The sequence below is a fragment of the Phaethon aethereus genome (genome assembly GCF_964289735.1).
Source record: "Phaethon aethereus genome assembly, chromosome: 2".
In the NCBI taxonomy this organism is placed as follows: domain Eukaryota; kingdom Metazoa; phylum Chordata; class Aves; order Phaethontiformes; family Phaethontidae; genus Phaethon; species Phaethon aethereus.
In genome coordinates, this window is record NC_138582.1 from 38217727 (window position 1) to 38240052 (window position 22326).

General features: G+C 40.1%; 1 protein-coding gene across 6 annotated transcripts in view; it reads right to left on the reverse strand.

Annotated features, from left to right (window-relative positions):
* The window catches only part of SULF1 (sulfatase 1), a gene marked incomplete at both ends in the record, with an annotated part of 63846 nt that overhangs the window by 17818 nt on the left and 23702 nt on the right, over positions 1-22326 (reverse strand). For 4 of the 6 annotated variants that reach the window (XM_082014645.1, XM_082014647.1, XM_082014650.1 and 1 more), the window contains 5 exons: positions 11829-11958; positions 12947-13003; positions 13267-13395; positions 13950-14125; positions 15129-15279. In XM_082014645.1, coding sequence (XP_081870771.1) covers positions 11829-11958; positions 12947-13003; positions 13267-13395; positions 13950-14125; positions 15129-15279 — 643 coding nt within the window. The remainder of the gene's footprint in view (positions 1-11828; positions 11959-12946; positions 13004-13266; positions 13396-13949; positions 14126-15128; positions 15280-22326) is intronic. The other 2 variants (XM_082014649.1, XM_082014648.1) reach the window with 2 other exon arrangements.

Genomic DNA, 22326 nt, shown 5'->3' on the forward strand with positions numbered 1-22326 from the left:
AGCATAGCTTTCTCTTGCCTCATTAATAATAGCAAGACAGCTAGATGCTGGTCTTAATGGAGTCCCCAAATTAATTTTGGAAATGGACACTAATATCAGAGCATGCACATTTCGGTAAGTCTCTTCCATTAACTAATGGCTGCTCTGGACTGTTTTGGGGGTGCTGTCAAGCTGACTGAAGAATGAAGAAAGAAAACTAAGCCTGGGGTTGATTTGCTGACCTGAGGAGTGAGCTGATGTGGCTGTGAACTGCAGCAGCGTGGGAGCACTCTCTGGCTTAACACGTGGGCTGAGCTAAAAGGCGGATCCCATGCTCAGAGACCTTGCCCGTGGACTGGCATGACTCTGATCCCAGAACAGTAAACCACGTGTAAAAGGCCATAGACTTGCACACTTCTGATGGCTGCCTGAGAAATTACACTCGTGCCCAGAATTTCAGTGTAAACCTATACCAACAAGTGGCAAGGTGACTTTCTATCAGTAAAGGTGTCAGAGAGCTATAAAGCTTTGCAGGATTTTATTCTGCACTCTTCCTACTGCAGCAAAAGATTGTTACAGGGCAAGAACTGACTGCACCACTATATTTACTGGGTTTATTGGGTACATGTTACTTTTATAAACATATGGCACTAGTTTTTAATGAGTCCCAAACGCACCATTTTAAAGTAAAATAAGTATTTGCTTTGTCTAACATTAATTATAGCAAGAGGTTCCAGGGCTGGCTTCAATGGCCATTTAGATGACTTTTAACAGTATTATGACTAACATTGAAACAAGACTCCCTGTCTAGTACAAGCCAATAATAGTTCTCTATTTAAAAAAGGGATTTAATGTGACACAGTTCCTCTTTTTTTTTTAAATTTTACTTTAAAAAGTGTCATTATAAAGATGCTTCAGAGTTCTAAGATGGAATTTCTAGACTAACTTTCCTGAATCCCTGCCCATGCCAGTGTAATTGGCCTCTGAGCATGCATTATGCAGTAAGTCATAATGGTCCTTCTGCTCGTCTTTAGATCTATAAAATGCATTAATGCACATAAAAGAAGATTCTGACTGATGTGCTGCTCCTTCCCCTCCCTTGTTTTCTACCTTCCTTCATGCTGTGAATACCAAACTATTTGAAACCCAGACTATTAGGTTTGGTTTCTGGGTCCTCATTTCTCCATCAATAAAAAAATATTGGCACATACACAAACAAGATATGTCTTCATTAAATTTTAATTTGTATATGTTTTCTTATTTTCCCCATCTTTATCTTCTTCTCATGATGATGTTTCACAAGACACCTAAGCTGATCTGTCAATTCACTGTTGCCATAGGAATATGGGACAGTCCCTGCTTCTGTCCGCATGCTGACTTAGGAATCCCTGTGCTGATTTATTCTCTCCCTCAGCAGGAGAAAAGAGGACTAACTCAGAATTATAAAAAAAAAAAACAAACCACAACACAAAACTAAGGGGAGAGGAAAAGCAGGACCCTGCCATTTGGCTGCAACAAGCTGTTATATTGTGTCAGTCATGTTGTGAAACTTAACCTGTCTCAGCCTTTTTCCCTGTCATTGACTCATCTTTTCTTTCTTTCATCTCATTTCATCACCCACCCTCCAGCAATTATTTCCCTCTCACCTCAGCTCCCCACTTCCAGTTTTCCTTCAGCCTCGATTTAACTTCAGGGTGGAAACAAACGTGGAAAAGGATCCTTAACAGCCCCACACCAATGGAGCCCTGAAACCCCGCAGCTGAAAGCTGGTGGGACCACCCCGCTGCGAGGGGCTTTGCTGGTTTACAGGCACCCCGAACAGAGCAGGGGTGCTCTGCATGTGCACTCGGGGTGCTGGCTGGCTCCGCGTGCTCTGGCTGCCAGGTCTCCCCAGAGCCCTCCCTGCCCCGACAGCAAACTGCAGCGGCAGCTTGGGAGAGGTGAAGGTGTAAAAGGACTGAGCATCCTGTGAGGAGCGGCTGAGGTCTTTGGGCTTGTCTAGTTTGGAGAAAAGGAGGCTGAGAAGCAACCTCATTGTCCTCTGCAGCTTCCTGAGGAGAGGAAGTGGAGAGGAGGTGCAGATCTCTTCTCCCTGGTATCCAGTGATAGGACACATGGGAATGGATCATAGCTGCACCAGGGGAGGTTCAGACTTGACATTAGGAAGCTTTCTTTACCAAGAGAGTGGTCAAACTGGAGCAGGCTTCCTACAGAAGCGGTCGATGCCCCATGCCTGTCCATGTTTAAGAGGCATTTGGACAATGCCCTTAATAACAGGCTTTAACTTTTGGTCAGGCAGTTGGATTGGATGATTGTCGTAGGTCTATTCTATTCTATTCTATTCTATTCTATTCTATTCTATTCTATTCTATTCTATTCTATTCTATTCTATTCTATTCTATTCTATTCTATTCTATTCTATTCGGATCGGTTCGGTTCGGTTCGGTTCGGTTCGGTTCTATATCATTTGGGAGCTCAAGCTGCTTCAATCTCTGCCAAACCTGAAGTGTAAACACATAAGTACACGTGCCTGCTCCTCAGCGGGGAGGCAAGCACCAGACTGCAGCAGGACTGCAGTAGGAGCTTTTCCACGGATGATGTCATTGGCATGATGCATTTTCTTCTGGGGATAGAATTTTGCCCTTATAAAGTAATTTCAAAGGCAAAGGGGAGCAAGTTGGGTGGTTAAAAGGGTATTGTTTGTACTTGGTGGCTTTGCTTTGCGCTGCTACTGGCACAACTCCACCTGTGACTTAGAGCTACATGAGCAAGACAACAGCAAATGACTCGATAACTACCTTGGGTCTCAATTTCCTGGTATTAATCAGTTTGTGCCACTGCCTAGAAATTAAGTCAGTCTATTTAGTTACTGAATATAATTAAGGCATAAAAATATACATTCAACATGAATCATTACGATGTGCTGCACTGTAAATATCCGCTTAAGCAGGATTTCAAATTAACTTTGTTTAGTTAATATACTGTGACAGCTTTGAGAGAGTTCCTGCCCCCGTACATACAAGGAAAATTAATTAGACAATTCATGAAAGGTGTCTTAAGAGTAGACAAGCTAAGGGTTTCTATGAAACGTAATTACACAGTATTTGCCGTAGACACTTCAGTGTTAAATATCTTGTCAGATTTTATCACAAAGCTATGAAACCCTGAAAAACATGCAACCAGAAATATAACACGGCAACAATATTTTTACAGGTGCTTTTTCATTTTGCTGATGTATGACTGGCTGTGGGTATTATTGCTCAGCCTAGGGAATGTTAAGATAAGGCATGAAAAGGAAGACTTCATGAATTTAAACATGTCCTCAAGATCTCATTTCCCTTTTTTCCTGTTTTGAAAGGTATGTTCTAAATTTGAAAACAGTTTAGATGAAAATATCATCATGGGCTGTGTATGTGCATACCATTTTCCTCTATTAGCAGTAACCAGATATGGGTGAGTGTCAGGGGACCTGATCTGATAATACCAGTAAGGGAGTCTGGTTTTGGGCTGTGCTACCACAATAAGAACTGAGTCCTGTTTGAGCTTTCTTTGTGCCATTAAAAAAGGCCATGTCACACAGCATGCTGAAAAGTGCCCCATAATTAGCTGGCCATGGTAAATAGTACAGAGCAACAGCAGTTTACTTCTGCTGAACTAGACCTGAATACTGAGAAATGTTTACGGACTAAGGCCATGTCCTCAACACACTCCCACAGAGCAGTCGTGAACCCTGACGAGGCTCCTAAATGCTCCTGAAAATATTAATCTGTGTTGTTACATCTCAGCAGTACTTGAACATTGCACGCAAGCGCAGCTGTGTAAGAGGGATGGTGTGCCAGGTTCGCTCAGGGAATTTGGAATTGCTGCATTTTCGTGGAAGAAAAATCTCCTCCTTTGGTTTAGAACTGGGTTGATGCCACACGTAAGGACAGGTCCCAGTTTTTGCACCACTCCCTCATAACTGGATCACCTTCTGTTGAAACATGCACAGCTCCGGAGTCTACCAATGTGAATATATTCAAAGATGGTTATTTATATACAGCCTAACACCCTGAGAAATTGTTCCTCAAAAGTGCAATGGTTAGTGATTCAACAGATAGGGAAGCAATTTGTCCTATAAGAACTGATGTAATATAGGGGGAAAGGTATGACAGACTTTAGAAATACATTCAGTTAAATACACAGGGACAGAACTGCAGGAAAAAAAGAATGAAGAAATTAATCATTGTATAACAGAAATAACTATATGAAAATTTCCAATTTTGAGTTACTTCACAATGTTTAAGAAAAGGAAGAAAGAGAAAATTGCCTATGAAGTTTACAGAGCATACAATTTTGCATTCTTGACATCTAGACAAGGTTAATTTTAACTGTCACAGTTATAGCAGTAAAAAATGCATGGACTGCATTGTCAGCTTTAGAAGTGTAGGCATGTAGGTTGAGACATCAAATATTTAACCTCCATAGCATTTTCTACCAAATCTATTAGCTTGTCTGTAGTTACAACACAACATCAACATACTTCTGTTATTATCCAATAAACATCGACTCTCAGGTCGAAACATATAAGGGCTAATGAAAAGGATAAATTCAGATTTTCAGTTATAAATAGGAATACCAGTAATAATCTGTTACTACTGGGTCATACAGATTTAGTTTGCAGAGGAATTAATTTATACTAATTTTCACTGGATGCTTTAGAATGGAAACTCTGCAAAAATAAGACCTTAAAGGAATACTACAGAAAGTGCTAAAAATGATTCTTGCATAATCTGTGTTTTCTGTCTATACATTTTTGGTACACAAGATTGCTTCCTAAGTGTCATTCTACCAAAAAGTTTTTCTGTTAGGGAACACTGATAAGATGGTGGTAAAAATGCTGAACACAGTCGTGCATTGAAAGAGATTGAAACCGGTGGAACCAGTGGTCTTCCCGAACTGGAATATCTCTGGATTTTATCCAGAATAGAGCTAGTCCATCAAATTAAGAGTTGCTTAGATTTGAAGAATTGTCAAATCTGGAAAGAGCTTCCCTCTGTTTAGTAGGCAACTTAAATATTTAGGCTGAAATGTGAAATATTTAGGCTGAAATATGAAATACCATGCTTCGAAGGATTATTTTTAGAGATAAAGGAACTTATCTTCATATTTGATTTTAACTCATAAACAGAGTGGTATTTTAACAAGGGATAACATAATTTCTGGCAATTCCTATGAATTCTTGAGCAACTATGTTGCAGGCATGTTTCTGCCAACTATGAGGGACGACTACAGCATCTAAAGAAAGCCGTAGCTGTAAGAGCTGTTAGTTAAAGCACGGAAGTATGTACTTAGTTTTAATCACATGACTGGTCCCAAACACATATGCTTCCAGTTAAGCCTGTGTATAGATGCTCTGCTGAATTATGATTAAGAAAAGGTGGCATCAATGAGCAGGTGGCAAAGAAAAGCCAGCTTCAAACCAATGTTCTGGTAAAAGAGGTTAATCACCAGTGCTTTTCTACTCCTGCAGGCATCAGGAGGTTGTTCTGAAACTGGGAGGATCCATGTGTGATGTTTAAATACCATATCATAATTTTAGTTCGGTTTTAGTGGGTGCTCAGGGTCTGGCTGTCAGTTTTTGGCCAGCCATCTGACACTTCTGGCCAGCTCTTACCAGCTTATGTGTTTTTATTCATACTCCGCAGCTGGTCATAAAGCTGACCTTTACAAATGTATGGTCTGTGATATTTATTTTATGAGAACATAGATACTTGAGCCAAACCAGACTACACCTAATAAGCCCCACTCTAATTTCCTTTACAATATTATCTGTAAGCTGATTGATGGCAAGTGTTCTTTTAGCATTACATATAGACATGCTTTCGACTGAATGCTGATATGATAATGTGATAAATATGAATATGAACAATAAAAGTAAATTCTTATGCTACATTTTTAAATGGTGAAAGATATGTGAGAAATAAGAGGTATGTACAGACTACATAACATGCTCTTTGGATCAAAGCCAGAAAAATCTTGCACATTTACTGCAGAGCTGATGCTTGGATTCAGCAACATGTCTCCAGTGACCACCTGTAAAGCCTTAAATCACTGCAAAATACATTGAGACCTAATCTAACTAAAATCTCATTGTACAGTCTTCAGGCGTATTCTCCAAATGGAACATTATTTCTTTAGGGCAGTTTTGGGATACGCTTCCTCAGGAGGAAACACAATATCCTGCATTTCTAAAGACGAAGTCTTTGAAAAGAGAGCCCAAAGAAGGTTTGCGGCTATGGCTTTGTACTTGTCTAGCTCGGTTTGAGTTCATGGGCATGCATGTCATACGAACATGGGCAGCACGACACATTTTTCCATTTTGCCCACTGCCAGTGCTCATTGGAGCTGGCAGCAGGCCACAGATCTTCACAAGTTTCAGGCCTTTGCTGTTCACAAACTGGCAGGTAGTGCTGAGCAGATGGTAGGAGATGTATGCCCATAAAATCAACAGACCTGCATCTGGATTTGCTTGCTGAGTCATCCAACCCAAGAGCTGAAATTTTAAACACAAAACTTCACGTCCTCATTTTGGGAGGGTGGTTTTTCTTTTTCCCCTGTTGGGAAAATTTTAAAATAAGGTTGTGGTTTATGTAATTTTTGTAAGAGGATAAAAATGCATGTTTGGCTATGGATTTGATACTGGTTATAAATAATGGATTGAACACCCAGCCTATCAGTCACAAGACCTCGAAAGGTGACTGCTATCTGGGAAACAGTGTTAAGTCCCAGAAGTAAAAATTATGCCTCAGGAGAGGCACATATGACTCAGACTGATGGAGAGAAAAAGAATAAATACTTATGAATTAACTCAACTCATTAATTACACATTTAAGTAAGAGAAGGAAGAAAGAAAAAGTATAAATGAAAACACAGTTAACATGCTTTTATTTGATATTTGCTAAGTATCCAGAAGAATTTCATGGGTGAGAATATGGAGTGAGTTCAAAAAAAACAACCTGCCAGAGGATTTAAGAGCTGTTTGCCTCTAAAACTCCTGAACTAACATATATTCTCATCTCAGGTTATTTCAGTGGAAATCTGAGAGGAGATTTGTGTCATGATAAGGTTGTATTAATCCAGAGAAATATTTGTTCCCATGCAATTATATCTCCTCTGCTGGAAAATTAACAGAGTTTTAGTTAAAAGTTTGCCCTGTTTCCCATTTTAAAACAACAGCAGGGGTAGTAATGTTGCAGATGAATACGTGTTTCTGTACTGTGTACCTTATTACAGTAAAGCTCAGAGGGGAAATATGTATCAGTGAAATATAAAAAAACCCTTGCAAACCATTTAAGTGCTAAAACCCATCAATAGTCACTACTAAACCAACTGGGCTCCATCAGGTGACCTCAGTAAGTTACACCACATAAACTGGTGAAAAATTTGGCATATAAACTATGAAGGAAACCTCCGGTTCCCATCATAATTTCTTGCAGCACTCTCTGGGATGTGAAGGAGGGATCGCAAAGGAAACTTTTACCCCACCCCAAGCCCCAAAGCCGAGCAGAGAGCCCACCCCACTGCTGCTCCCTTTGCAGGGGGAGTGAACCTGGCCTGAGTGTGACGGGACCAGCTGTGCTGTGGGTAAGCGCAGGTCAAGAGCTGGGTCAGGGCGGGAGCCAAAATCTAGTCCTTAACCAAATATGATATGGGCAGGTGACCCATAACTCACTCAAAAGGTTGGACAAAATTAGCAGCACTTCCCAAGTGAGAAAGCTGAGGAGGAGGAAGAAAACACAAAATCCTCAAGTCCAGGTATTAAGGAAGCAAAAAATTAAGAGCATGTGCAATTGCTAGAAAGAACATCTGGAGGTCATTTAGTCCAACCTACTTCTCAAAGTAGGAACAACATAATTAGGTTTTGAAAGTAACTCTGGATGGACCTTCCACAGCTTCTTTCGACTCGAGTGCTTAATCACTCTTACAGTACCATTTGTTTTCCCACACACCTAGTCAGGCTTTCCCTTGCTGCAACTTGTCTGTTGCCGATAGCCCTTTTGCTGTGCACCTCCAAGAAGTGCCTGGGTCTCTCTTCTCTCTAATTAGCCATTAGTTAGTTGAAGAAAGCAATTAGTTTCCCCCTTTGCCTTCTGTTCTCCGGGCTAGAAAACTCTGCCCCTCCTCAGCACTTCCTGACCTTCTCTGGGGTCCTCCACTGGACTTGCTCTGGCTTACCAAGGTCCCTCTGCTAACGGAGGTCCCAACCCAAACGCAGCGCTCCAGCTGCAGCCTGCAAGCACCAAGGTGAGGCGCATATTCACTTCCCATGACCTGTTAGCTGTGCTCTTGCTAACGCAGCTCAGCAGGCGCGGTCCTCTCCTCCTCAAGGGCTCACTGCTGACCCAAGTTAATGACTGGCTGAACATATCTCAAAAGTGAACATACCCGTACAGTTGTGCACGTCTCATTTCTGATATGTTCTCAAGGAGGCAAGTGCACTTTTAGAAACTGTCCTCCCATGAAGGAGATTATGAAAAACTAGCAAGGGGAGGGTGCTTTACCATGGAAGTGATGCAATCTGTCAACGGTTCTAAAAAATTTAAACAAAAAGAAATAATGGTGAAAGTAGTCTAACTTAATTTTGCATATGCATTTTATAACTATTTTTTCTTAATGAAACAAAACTTTTTTTTTGGTAACCTTGCTGATATGCAGCTAAATGTCACCTATAATCTAAATTTCCTATCATTTTAGCAGTCATTTAGAACTTTAAAAATTCTGGAGTAATTATAACAATCATACAGCTCTTTAATATTTTCCTTTTTTCCCCCTTTTTCATGTTTACCTGCTTCTGGGTAGAGATTGGGCGTAGAAAAAAACTGGAATTTTGAAACCTTTAATTCAAAAAAGTGTCTTTATTATGCCAAGTTCTTTTTTTTTCTTTTTTCTTTTTTATTTTTTTTTTTATTTAGTGTTACTTATTGAATAGAAAATAAGCTGAAGAAATTATTTTCCTGAGTACTTCATCCTTGGAGATTTTGGAACTAGCAGGTCTCAGGATCACACCTCATTTTAATACAGAAAAAACAAATTTTCTTCTTTTTCAACTCCCAATTGTGTTCTCTGTTTCAAATGAACTAGGTATCGACTAAAGTAAACTAAAATGAAGAACAAGCTCTAAATGTACTAGACAGTACATTGGTGTATTAATTCACCAAATGCTTATCCTGAGCTCCAGAAGTTTAGCAACAACTTCCCACAGAACAGTAATTTAATTATTTAAAAAACTGTCAGCAATCACTTATTCTGTGAAGGCGATTTTAATTTAAGTGATGTTAACTGCAACCGATTAGAGTAAATGTAGGAAGTATTATAAACCACCATTATTAAAATGCAGATTTTTTCTATATATGCACCTATGTAATTTAAATTAAAGATACTAATCTCAAAAGATAAAACAAAGTTAAGACCTACATAACAAGACTTCCTCTTTTTCTCTTCCAGGAGGTGCAAATGTGCTGGAGGAACCTCTTATTAAACTACAATGCCTCATATTGCACGTTGGAAACCATCTGGGCTAAGTAAATTATTTGGCCTATTGGCTTTTAATTTTGTTTAAGAACTTTTCTACATGAAAAAAATCCTGTGGACAGTTATTTCACACCGCAATGCCTTGCTGATGTTCACGTTCTTTCCAGTGTCGCTCTTTAAATTCACACCCTTTCCCATTGACTTCCCTGTAAGCACTGCATATAGCCTGTCCCCGAGAGAGAAACTGCCCTTGTTCTGTCTCATAGGAGGTTTCTATAGGCACATTTAACTTTTGCATCCTTGCAAGAAGCCTTCAGGATGTTAGAAGTACCAGGGACAACTTTAGTCTCTTTGTTTCAGAAAATAATTTATATACACAGGTGGCTAGGTCTGAAAATTGGTCTTAAAAAGGTCAGTTCAGCCCTGTCCTTCATTCAGCCATGAAGGATGGCTGATGGGCTCTGTGGAGCTGATGTATCTTCAGCCTTTAAAGGACCTTGATGGGAGTTTGTAGGTGGGAGAGCTGCTATCAAACAACATTGCTCTCATAAGCTCCTTGCTGGCTCAGCGCCTTCTCCCGCTGCCCTTTGATCGAACAGGATTCACCAATACGGGATGGAAAGACGAGTCTATCGCCGTGGGCTGGGAACAGGGCTGTGAGCAATGTTTGCTACTGCTTCAGGTGTGATATCTGGTCAGGACACTTAACCTTTTCTATTCACATGTGGAAAAATAAAGTTATTCCAAACCCGGATTTTGGTGTAAGAGGTAATAAATATAACAAATAATTACAAAGAAAATATTTTTGTATTTTAAAACTAAACATTTTAAAGTCTGATAGTCTAAATGACTCCATTGATCTCCTTTAGTTTTTATAAAAATGTTCAGTTTTTCAAATTTAATCTGTGTTTACAATGGCAGTGTTTGAACTCTGAAAACTTTGCCCTTGGGTGATACTGCGATATTGTGTATATCCCTTCAAAAGTGGCTGCGTTTAAGGAGCGGGTGTGAGGGGAGAGCTGTGGCGGAGGACCTGACCGAGGATGTGCCAGCCAAAACATATTCCAGTCCAATCCGGGATTAACGGAGATTTGCCGTAACACTGCGCTCTGATGAATGGGAAGGGGAAAGGTCAGGACGGAGCATTCCCCCACATGCGCGAGCTCTCCCCAGCACCCTCCGGTTTGCGGCGCGGAGCTCTGCCGGCCTGGGTGAAGCACCATGGGTGGCTGCCGATGGGAGGGGAACACAGCGAGGCTTTATGCTCGCCTTCAAAACAGCTTAGGGATATTTCAGCGCCGGGCCTACGGCCGGCTGCGGCGGTCTGAACAAACATCTGAGGGAAAGGCGCAAGCGCCTGCCTGGGAGAAATCGCCTCACACTCCTGCGGGGAGGCGTGCGGGGACAGGGCTGGGGGGAGACGGCAGGGCCGGCGCGAGCTGCTTCCTGGGGCCCCCGCATGTGCCTGGCTGGAGGTGGTGTCGGAGGGAAGGCACACAGCTCCCTGCCATGTCTCCCCAGTAAACTGGTCTTCATATGTTGCCATAGGTATAGCATTAATTCAGAACGGATTGAAGACAATTTGGAGTCGGACTCACTTTTTCGTAATTTAGCTCCCTGTGCAGGCACGGCAGGGCTGCAACTGTAAGCATATTAGTCAGGCGTGCGGCAGCTTCTGGTTTTATGAGCAGGCAATGAGACATTCCTACCAGTCAGGCATTATACTGCAATCATTAAGGCTATGAAAAGAAAAAGTAACGCTTGGGTATGGGTATCACCGTCTAAATCCTTACAGTGAACTTACTTAAACAGCAAGCATTTCTGAGCCAGGGGACCCTTCTATGAAAGGTGTTTCAATAAACGATAAAGCATGATGATTACCAAGTGTGTTGTCCAGTTGTGCATCCCAGCAAATGAAATGTGTAACCGTAGGACTAACCGGTTTGCTTCAGTAATTCTGAATTAGCCCAGTGAGTACAAGCTTTCACTGTTCAAGAAGGTTCTCTCCCTTATTCATAATTATCATTGAATTGCCTTGCATATTTAGCAATACACTGAATCAAAGAAAAAGTAGTCATCTCATGTTATATTTGAACATGGGATTTTTACCATAAGCCCTGTACTGAGACAGCAAACTAAAGACCAGCCCTCCAACGCCTTAAATTGGGCCGTTGCTTAGAGCAATTTGCGTCTGGTTTTCTTTGCTCTGAAGATATTCAGAACAATGGTCTTTTAGCTATCTTCCAAATGCCATATTCTTCAAATTCTTTTGATCCATAGTGAAAAATATGTATTTCCTTGTGGCACCTAGAAGACTGCAGCTGCTTGTGGCTTACCTGTCCTGGTTGTTCACAGGCTGTCTGGTATCTTGCTTGTTGGCATAATTCTTTTACTCTCTCATATTTTGGCAGCTGATTAGACTGCTGACTGTTTTTGTTGGGTTCCTCCTTCTTGCGTAGAAATTTGCTTTAAAAAAAATAAAGTTGACTACTTAAAATACATTCTTCTAAACTCTGAAGATGATGAATTTAACTGGAAAAGCAAAGCCACTTGAAGATTTAATGTCTTCTCAGGGAAAAAAAATCCCCACATTTCTGTTACTGACCTTCAGTGTAGGCCATGATTGAAAAAAAGGCTCAGGTGATTTGCTGGAAATTACCAAAAGAGAAATAAGGGCTGCTGAAATACAGGTCAGCACCATTCATATATAAACGTATGTTCTTTCACAAAGCAAAACACGCTGAAGCAGTATTCACCTGGCTGAAAAGCCCAGCTGAAGACACTACAGAGCTTCCATACTCATTCAGCACTAGCTTGGCTTTATCTTATATATTACAATGTGTCTTATATGCACTGTTTTGTACTACATCACAAAAGTTTTCCATAATCTGTAAAGCCATAAAATGCCACAAGGAAATTGCTATAAAATTTTTACCCAGAGAAAATTTTCACAGCAGTAATAAGCGATGTGAGAGGGTGTAAAGACGAATCAGTGAAAAGAGGAGCAGTTATAGTCATAAATCCCATTTACACATAAGTATTTTCTTAAGCAGAACAAAAATGAAGAATGCTTCTGATATGTGATGGAAAATACAAAATTAGTTGATAAGAGGATTCTGCACAGCTGGATTTGAAACAGGGATTTGGTAAGAAAATGAGTTAGATGATGACATAAGTGGGCACAAGTACAATGTCAGACAAAGAGGAGGTAAAGGCTAGGAGAGTCACCGGAAAAGCATGCTTTCAAATTTCTTCTGAGGTAGGAATTTGAGAGCACAGCAGCCTGCAAAGTGGTGGGAAACTAGGAAACAATTCAGGCCTGTAACTTTGCTTGCAAAATTTACTACTTCACTGACCATAAAAAGGAAGAGGAGGGAGCAGAAAGGAAAGGATGTATAAGAGAGTGTTCCCAGCAGGCAGGGTCTCCCAAAACTCTCTCACCCCTAATAATTACCCTCTTTCCACCAGAAATGTGTCACGCCAAATTTTAGTCTTCTTGTTTGTTCGAAACCTGAAAGCAAAATAATAATATTTACTGCTGGCACCTATGTATAGCGCTGCTAGTGTTAACAATTTATTTTTGAAAAAACACCTCTCCACTTATATATACCTGCAATTTTATATATGTACTATTTAAGAGACTCTTCAAATGTGAAAGCTGTGGTCATTGGCATGACACAGTTCATTTTCACAGAATCTCTTTTTCCACTCAGTTGTTGATCTACTTAGGTGTTTGCTTCTGAACTGGCTAAAAAAAATAGTGCTGGGACCCACCTGTTTCCTGGTCTCTCCAAGTCCAGAAGCTTTAGGACAGATTTGCCATCCATATCTGGAGGCGTGTCAAGTCCAGCTATATCCAGAATTGTTGGAGCAAGATCAATATTCAGAACTATCTGAGGCACTCTGCAAATCAGCAGAAAAGGTCATAGTTGTCATGTGTTTGATACGCAAGTCTTCACATTCTCTTGGAAATAGAACAGTAATAAATGCTTATCAGGGCTTTGAAGATGTAAACCTCTACAGTGTGCTAAGTTTAGAATATCTCCTTTGAAGTCTACAACTCAGAATGACAGGCCAGTACTGCAGGCTGTCATCACAAAGAAAAAGCTAAGCACAAAAAAACAAGGAGGTGCAGTAGCCACACTACTCTTATCTCATTGACAATGAAGGCATGACGCCATCCATTCTGCTAAACCAGCAGTAAAGATGAGCACCTACTTTTTAAAAGCAAAACCCAAAGCCTAACCCTACAGGACTATACATTATACAATCTTCTCATCTGCATTATCACTTATTAATAATATGCAAAATGAAAACATGCCTCTTTATAAGACTCATTGCTCTGCAATAATAGGGCATCCTTTATGAAATAAAGCTAGACAGAGTGATAATTACATGCTCTTAGAAACATTTTACATTAGGTTCAACAGCTGTGCTAGAGACATAAGAGAACTTACACTGATCCCGGCTCTACACTTGGACCACGAATAAAGAAAGGAACACGAATATCAAAGTCATATGGCATTGACTTCCCCTTGACCAGTCCAAACTGCCCGATATGGTAGCCATGGTCAGCAGTGTAAATAATGTAGGTATTCTCCAGTTCTCCCATCTCTGCAAGCATTTGGTATAACTGCAACACAGCATAGGAAAAACTCTGAATTAAATGTAGCAAAGCATGTTTTGTGCATAATCATGTATAACTATCATTTTACTCCCTTAAATTCGCAGAACCAAACAAGACATCGATGAGGTTATTGAAACAGACATTCTGGGGATGGACATTTTTACATCTTGTCTTTATTGCGGTGCTCAAAAATTCAACTTAAAAGTTAAATTCTGCATTTGACAGAGGGGAAAATTAAACAGATTCAGAAAATTAAATAGCAAAATATGGTACTACTAATTTAGTTGCATAAATATGTCCAAAAGTTGTTGTGTACTCAAACACAGCTTGGGAAAAAAGTCTGCTACAGCTTTATGGCAAATGGTACTCAGATTTGATTTACTGTGTTAGTCTACAACTTTCTCATGCCTTACAGTTGTGGGCTTGGGAAAAGGTTGTAAATTTTTATTAAAGTTTAAAGAAATCTCTCTGGGGGAAGAACTTTGGTCATGGTGCTTGGTTTTTGAACAAAAAGTCATGCAAAGTACACCTAATAGTTCATGTATCACGTTACCTATAATTAGCTGTACACTGCATTGCCTAACTTCTGCAAACACTAGCAGACTAACACCTGAGTTGCTGTGATTTGCCAGGTCCCAGATTTCAGCTGAAGGATGAACTGTGAAGGGAGTGTGTGAAATGAATAGAAGTTGTCATGTGTGCACCTGTGTCTACCCATGTGTACACGCAGGTGATGCATCTTCTGTTAATACCAGGACTTATATTAGGCCCAGTGACTTTTCCCTTAAAAAAAATCACCATTTATTCAAGTAGCAATTAAAAGAAGCAAGTGAGGAGCTTGGAACTATGTTGCAGAAAACCAGAATTCATTTCTACTGGGGATATGTTGGGTAATTCTTTGTAGTCCAAGGCCTTTCCCCAGGCTGTGGTTGGTGAAGGTAAAGAAGGAATGAATTTAATTTTGTTGCCAACTAATAAGATTGTATTCACAGTAGTTTCTTGAACTCACTCTTTCCATAGAGTCGTCAACTGACATCAGGGTCTGAAGTCTTTTGCGCTGCAAAACGTTTGTAAACTCCATGTGGATAGGCAGCATGGGCCCCGTGTACTGCATGATCCAGTGCTTATCCATGTTTGGTGCATAGTTATAGCTGGGAGTGCTGGGAGGAAAAGAAAAGATCTGAAAAATTGTGCAGCGTCACAGGCATTGGAGGAAGGTGGGAACTCCTCTAACACAGGAATAACCAACAAACAGTTAAATCACGTATTTCGTGTCGTAGCTGGTATTTCTAATGTCAAATACCAACAAACATCACTTCAGCGGCTTCCAAGCTTCACTGGTTCATACATCACTTCCTCAATGTTTTTTAACCACTTGCTTTCTGAGCTTTCTTTCAGGCTCAGAGACCACTATCAGATCCATGTTAATATTTGGGATATGCCAAAACGTATTTCTCAAAAGAATCTAATAATTAAAAATGCTTATCTGAATGATGCATCCCATAAAGGTAAGTAGAAAAACGCAGAAAGTCAGAGATCAAAGATGAGTACTTCCCCTTAGCATTAATGTAAATTGCCCGATGTTTCCAGTGGGGAAATTACCTTTATATTAGCACAAGTTAAATGAAACTCACAAGAAAGATATTTTCTCGTGGGATAAAGACATTTAGTAGTCAGTACTAAGATAAGAACAGTAACACTAGTGTTACCAGCTTTCAAGATGCCCCAAAGAGCAAAAGCACTGACTTTTTTCCCTTCCCCATCACCAAAGGTGAGTGCTGGCACTGCCAGGATCCTGAGTGCAATCCCCCTGGGGCTGGCTACCTGGGCACAGGGTCAGCTCTGATAGGAAGCCATGCTGTGGCCTTGAAGGAGAAAGCTGAGAAAGTGCTGCAACCAGTGCCTTTGAGTCCAGATCCACGTTCAGTCTCCATCACTTGCCCTTGGCCCTCACCTGAGCTACATCCCAGTGACACCCAGTGATGTGGTAGATACGCAAATTCTGCCCATACCAAAATAACATTTATTTATACACTAAATACTGTTGAGGTGTTATTTTTTTAATGTGAATACAGAGCACAGTGCATTACCAGCATAACATAAACTATGACAACAATATTGAACTAATACTGCTATCGATACTAGATGAGAACTACAGCACGGAGTCCTACTGAAGCAAAGAATGATGCTTTAGGAGTTCACACAAACATTAAAGGGAAGGTTTAAGAGAGGTGTTCTATCCATAGCTGGTGAATTTTTGAAGTATATCATATAAGAAACAAGAATACCTTCACAGATACATCACCTCTGAAGAAAAGGTACTGCAAAAAATATGTCAAGTATATTTGCTGTACAGATACGCATGGTGCAAAAGCTCTCCATCAATCCTGTTTTTATACCTAGCATACATGACAACTAAAAGGTGAAGAGACACCAGACAAAATCCATGTCCCGCAATGGTTTCACCAATGTATGAGCAATTTCCTTCTCTGACACGTGCAGAATCTAGGCTTTGCCATTTTGATGAAGTTCTTTGGGGTTTTTTTTTCCCCCATTTCTAATACACTGCAGTACATGATAGATTTATTGCAGCATTACCTTTGAAATATAAATGTAAATAGAAAATGAAAAAATGCTTTTGTGTGATTGAATTAATTTGATTCCTACGGTTCTCTTTTCGGTTTATAACAAAAATGCAATTTAATATTAATATACTCTTTAGATACTGATAATTTTAATATGTGCAAAATGTATGTTTTCCGCACAGAAGTGTTTATGTGTAGTTGTCCTTTTGTAAGAGGTAGCGCTGAACAATATCAGAACATGGTATACTGATAACTTAAAGTCACACCTTTGACCAGTCCTTCATTTAGGTTTCATTTTTCTTGACATGGTTTCATGTGATGACAGAATGGTGGAAGCAGTTGATTTGACTGGCGCAGTTGATCTTACTATATCAGCTATAGTATGTATAGCCTATAACTATATATTCTGAGGATAAAAATTGGCTGAATGGACAACTACATAGCTGTTAAGTAAACTTGTTTAATAGTCAACTACAGTAAGTGAAGTCCACAGTTAATTGGAGACCATTTTTGAGAATTTAGGTAGCATTTCAGAGGTACATATGTCTCTAGTACGTACAGCTAGTTTTGTCTAACCTACTTAACAATTAACCTCAAGGGAAAACAGAAGTGAGACAATGGTATCACAGGATTTGTGAACGTTTGATTAAGTATGGAAAGGTTAGCTCCTTACTAAGCAATGATAAACATAAATTAGAAACCCTTTTCTGCTGGAAATTCTTTTATTCCAGGTTGAAAGGTCAAAATTTTTGACATTTCCCATGGTTGAAGTCTAATTTTTAAAAGGAGTGTTTATACTACCACAAATTTAATGAAATTTAGCCCAAGAGCACAGCCCTTTAGGTTGTTGGCTTGCCAACAGCCCTAGCAGATGGACCAATGGAGCCCTAGACCTTATAGAAGTAAGTCTTAGGAGTTTTGGTCACCTATCTGGTGTTAGGGACACCGACAGAAAAGAAGGATACTTCCAGTGCAAACTTTCCTCCGTTTCTTTGGAAGTTTGTCAAACGAGACTTTTTCCCATGAAAGAGCTCAGTTTTGATTAATAAGCATTTTTCAGCAAAACACTGCTTTTTTTCTAGCAGACTCCTGAGCGCCCCGGCCACGGAGGGATGAGGTGGCTGTGAGCCGCGCTCAGCCGGCAGCGCAGTGACAGCCTGCCGCTGTGCCAGGAAGGAGAGCCAGCTGCCGAAGCAGACTCAGGTCTCATGTTCCCAGGCCATTGTGAGAAGCCTCCTCCACATAATGGATAGTCTTTAAAAGCAGCACTCAAGGGTTTAGCAGGGCGGTTAAAACCTTTCACAGACACCTTCCAAATGCATTTTGAATTTTCTGGGTGAGAAATGCTACTAGCAGGCAGAGAGTGAGCAGAATTTTCCTCCTAGACAATTCAAGGCATACGACCTTCTGTGAAATATCCAGTGCCAGTGACTGATGGAGAAATGTGAAATGGGTCCAAAGTGGAGTAGAAGGAGTACTGGGGAAGAGACAGAAAGGAATCCAAAAACCCCACAGCTCGTCTATGTTTCCTGCATACCCTTGTTTGTTGTGCCTTGCAGAAATCCATCAGAACGGCACTGCTTGCCAGGCACAAGATTTGACATTGCCCTCAGACGTTGCTACCTTTTTTGTGTAAAACAAACACACACAAGAGAGAGGAATTCTGGGGAGATATTGCTAATTTCTGAGAACCTTTCCAAGTAGACAGGCCTCTTCCCTGTCAGTGATAACTGTTTATCACAATATTTTTTTCTTGAAACAGTTGGAGATATCAACTAAATGTTCAGCTGTTATAAGCCCTTGAAAGTCATCACGGCAGTCTGTCACTGTTTCTGTTCTTCCATTTTTTGGGAACAGCTTTGCTCTGTATTGGCAAGTACTGCTGTAAAGTAACACCAACTTCTACATTTCCTTGATTCCTCTTAGCACTGGGAATGTAAGGTAGAAGATAGGTACCATGTCTTCTGTTGCCTCTTGTCAGTCATGGAGGCTATCTTGTCTTGGGCACATTTGTTGATCCATGATCAGCAGACAGTGCCAGGTACCCCATTATTTTCAGGTTGTCCATGGCCTCTAAGTCTGGCAAGCAGCTACTGCTCACCTGCCTGTTGGTCTTTGCTGGGGCTGCCCCTGAACAGCTCAGATGCTGCCCCAGAGTGCAGTAAAGATCAGCAAATAGTAAAGCACTTGGACTTCTGAATGTGTGCCCAGAGACTGACTGAGAGTTCATTTTACAGGTCACAAAAATATATAACATAAAAAAGTTCTCCCATTCATGCTATTCTAAAATGACCGGAAACATACTGCATGAATATTAAATCTGTAGAGAGGGTACAGATTGAGAGAGAAATGAGTACTCTACTAAAAAGGTATAGCATTTGTCATTCTTGTAGGCTCTACTAGCTTGGGCAAATCCAGATTGCTCGGTTGCTTGCCTACATTTGTCCAACACATACTGTGCAGAACTTACTACATAGAGACTGCTTGGCACTCCATGACAGGTCTGTTCTGGCACTGGGTGGGACACTGAAAGATGTCAGGTTCATAAAATTTCAAGTTGATACCCCCAGTTTAACTAACAAAAAAATCCCAAATACTTAACAATAGCAAAGGCTGAACCCAGACAGACACTCTCCCATAAACACATTCTCAGAATGAGAACAATAATTGACCCTGAGATTTCATAATCATTCACCTATCTGAATAAATTTACAGAGAAATCATCCCATTTTATGTACACATTTGCAAAAATGAAAAAAGTAAATTAGTATTAGCCTTCTCTAGCCTTAGATTACACTCTCATCAGGAAAGGAATGACTTGTGGTTCGACCTCTGTTAGCGCTTAACGTCTCTGCATCACTGTGCATTGCTGTGTTCATGCTACATCATGGAAATTCACTGTCTATTTACCACCCGTTAAACTGCAACAAGAAAACCCATAGTGGTGGTGATAAAGAGTTCTATAGGTTATGGAAGGAGTAAGTATCTACAAGCAGTAATGCACTTTTATCTTTAAAGAAAAACTCACCATGAAATCTATCATTTATTTATCTGTAAGCATCAGTTCAAATAGATACTTAAAGTTATGTTGAGAGGAAAGGAATTATATTAACATTCGGCTTCGTGGCCTGAATCCAAAAGGCCTCAATAACCTTCAGTTACGTGAACAATCAGCGTTTCATATCACACATTTTAATTACTTTTACTGATAACATATTTAGTATATTTGTATATTTAAATTTGAACTTCCAAATAGAGAAAGCATCTTATTTGGTTTCTAAAGTACCACAATAACTTTAAGTTAGACCATAAATAAAAAAACCCAACAACTCAAAACAATGGATGCTTATACTTGAGGACCTATTGAAATGGGGTCCTCAAACAGCAAATCATTCAGAAATGAATTCTACTGCCTTCTACTAGCAACTGAACTCCTTTTTGTGTGATATTCAATGAAACAAATGGAATGCAGCCCTCCTGCAAATCATTATTACAGAAAGATATTTTACAGGTTAAGAAAAGAACGGCAGATTCAGCTTGGCTAATGCTGTTTACACAGTTGTGGTATCTGTGTGGAAAAGAAATAAAGCGGAGTACAGCATGTTTTAAGAGTTCCCAGAATTCAGTGCAACTTTAAATTAACGTTTGTTTTCTAAAGAATTGATCTAAATATATACATGTCTGTTACAGATGGGTTAACCTGGAAAGAAACGAGCACGTTTACAAACATTTGTTCAATTGCTCATACTAAAAATCTGCATTTGCCTCTATTTACAACCTCCTAATTCCCTCCTGTTTCTATTCAACAAAAAAAATTTTGTTCACAAAAATACTGCCTAAAATGTTGGTTTTGAATAATTCCATAGCGTTCTCAGGGGTTTTTATCCCAAAAGTGTTTGGCTAATCTTCTGTTTGGGTTGGGAGTCCTCCAGTTAGTGAAAATAATACAGTACTTATATGCCCCAGGAACATTTTTGTTTCATAAAAATGAAAGTCAATAAATAATTAAAATAATACCTATGGTAAAACTCATTGTGAAAAATGAATAGTTTCTGTACAAAGTTAACACCTATATTATTCTTTGAAATATAATTAGCAAACATTGCATAAGTGGTCATGTTTCTTCAGAAAAAGTGTAAATAAACAAAGGAAGCAAATCCTTTGTTTCCAGGTAAAGTAGACCTCTAGGTTTAGACACTGTTCTTGGAAAGCAGAAAGCCTAGGCTCCGGGCAAAATTAAAAGTCCAAAAAACATGACCAGTGGCATGGTCAATATTAATGTCAAGCTGACTTTCACTGTTCTGTCTCTACTTTCACTGCCTTTTAAAAGGGGAATCTTTTAAACCCAGGGATATTTACATATATGGGGATGTGAGGTATGAAAGTTTCACTCCTGAAGTGTAAAACAACTGCTATATTTTGTAATAAAGGAGAAAAAAAGTTGCTACCCGTTAAATATAACACCTTTTTATTTTTGGAAAATTTATTTGTTGCTGCTGCAGAAGTTAGTTGTGTAACTAGAGTCTTACCACATTCCTATATCACACTGTTTTCCTGCTCCTGTTTAAAGTCACACTCGCAATGATGCGTGTGATGATTGTGACCATTTATCTCTAAGTCAGGAGTCCAAGCAGGCCTCAGGCCAGCAGTGACAAGACACACTGGCATGTCAAGATTTATTACCGATGCAAATGGATGATCCCTCTCTAATGGGTAAGTGTCCCCGTTACAGGAAATACCATTGCACCTGGCAGATGTTTGAGACTCAGCCTCAGTGACTAGAAGGCACCCTGAATGCAGCCATCTCGCACCCCAAATTCCCAGCTAAGACTGCTCTGGGGATCCGGAGGTGCAACAGCATTGCTCCTCATGCTTCACTACTGCAAACACACCGCTACTGCCTGGTTATTCAGCACCTTTCATACTATCTTTAAATGGAAATTTAAAGCTCTGCCTTTCATACCATGTACCTTTTCTGACATTACTTTGGGAAGTTTTCCGATCTCTTCCCTGATACCATTTCTAGCTGCTCCTCCCAAGGAATTTTAGCCTGGCAATGGGATTGCTTCCAGGCAACGGTAAAATCAGGTTGTCAGTCCTCCTGCCAGCCCAAGGATCTTTAACTGAGCCCAGCCAGCAGTGTTTCAGATTTCCATTTTTTACATTCTTCAGTAAACCTGCCTCCCACGGATTTTTGCTTCTAATGTTTGTTTACTTCACAGCTTATAAACAGCTTAGGTCTCATTCACAGTTCCCCTAAGACTGGTTCGCACTGGAAGGTAAAGAGAAGTTAAAGTGCCAGAGGCCCTGAGCATAACTGAGAATTCAGACTTTCATTAGAGCATCCTTTGAGTCAGAGCTTTCCCGCTCAGCTCTCTGATGGAACAAGATTCCCCTGTAACAGCTGCCAGGGACACCTAGAGAGCCATCTATTGTGTCATAACTTCATATTTAATAACAGCATTTCCAAAGGTCTAGCAACCTCGTTCCCCAACAGATGATGTTCATTACCACAGCAAAGATCTATGTATTGCTTTCATCTAGTACATCTTCTCCAGTCCCATTTTCTTCCACAGAAATAAGTTCTGGGCACAGCTAGAGTACATGCATTAGTATGATTTA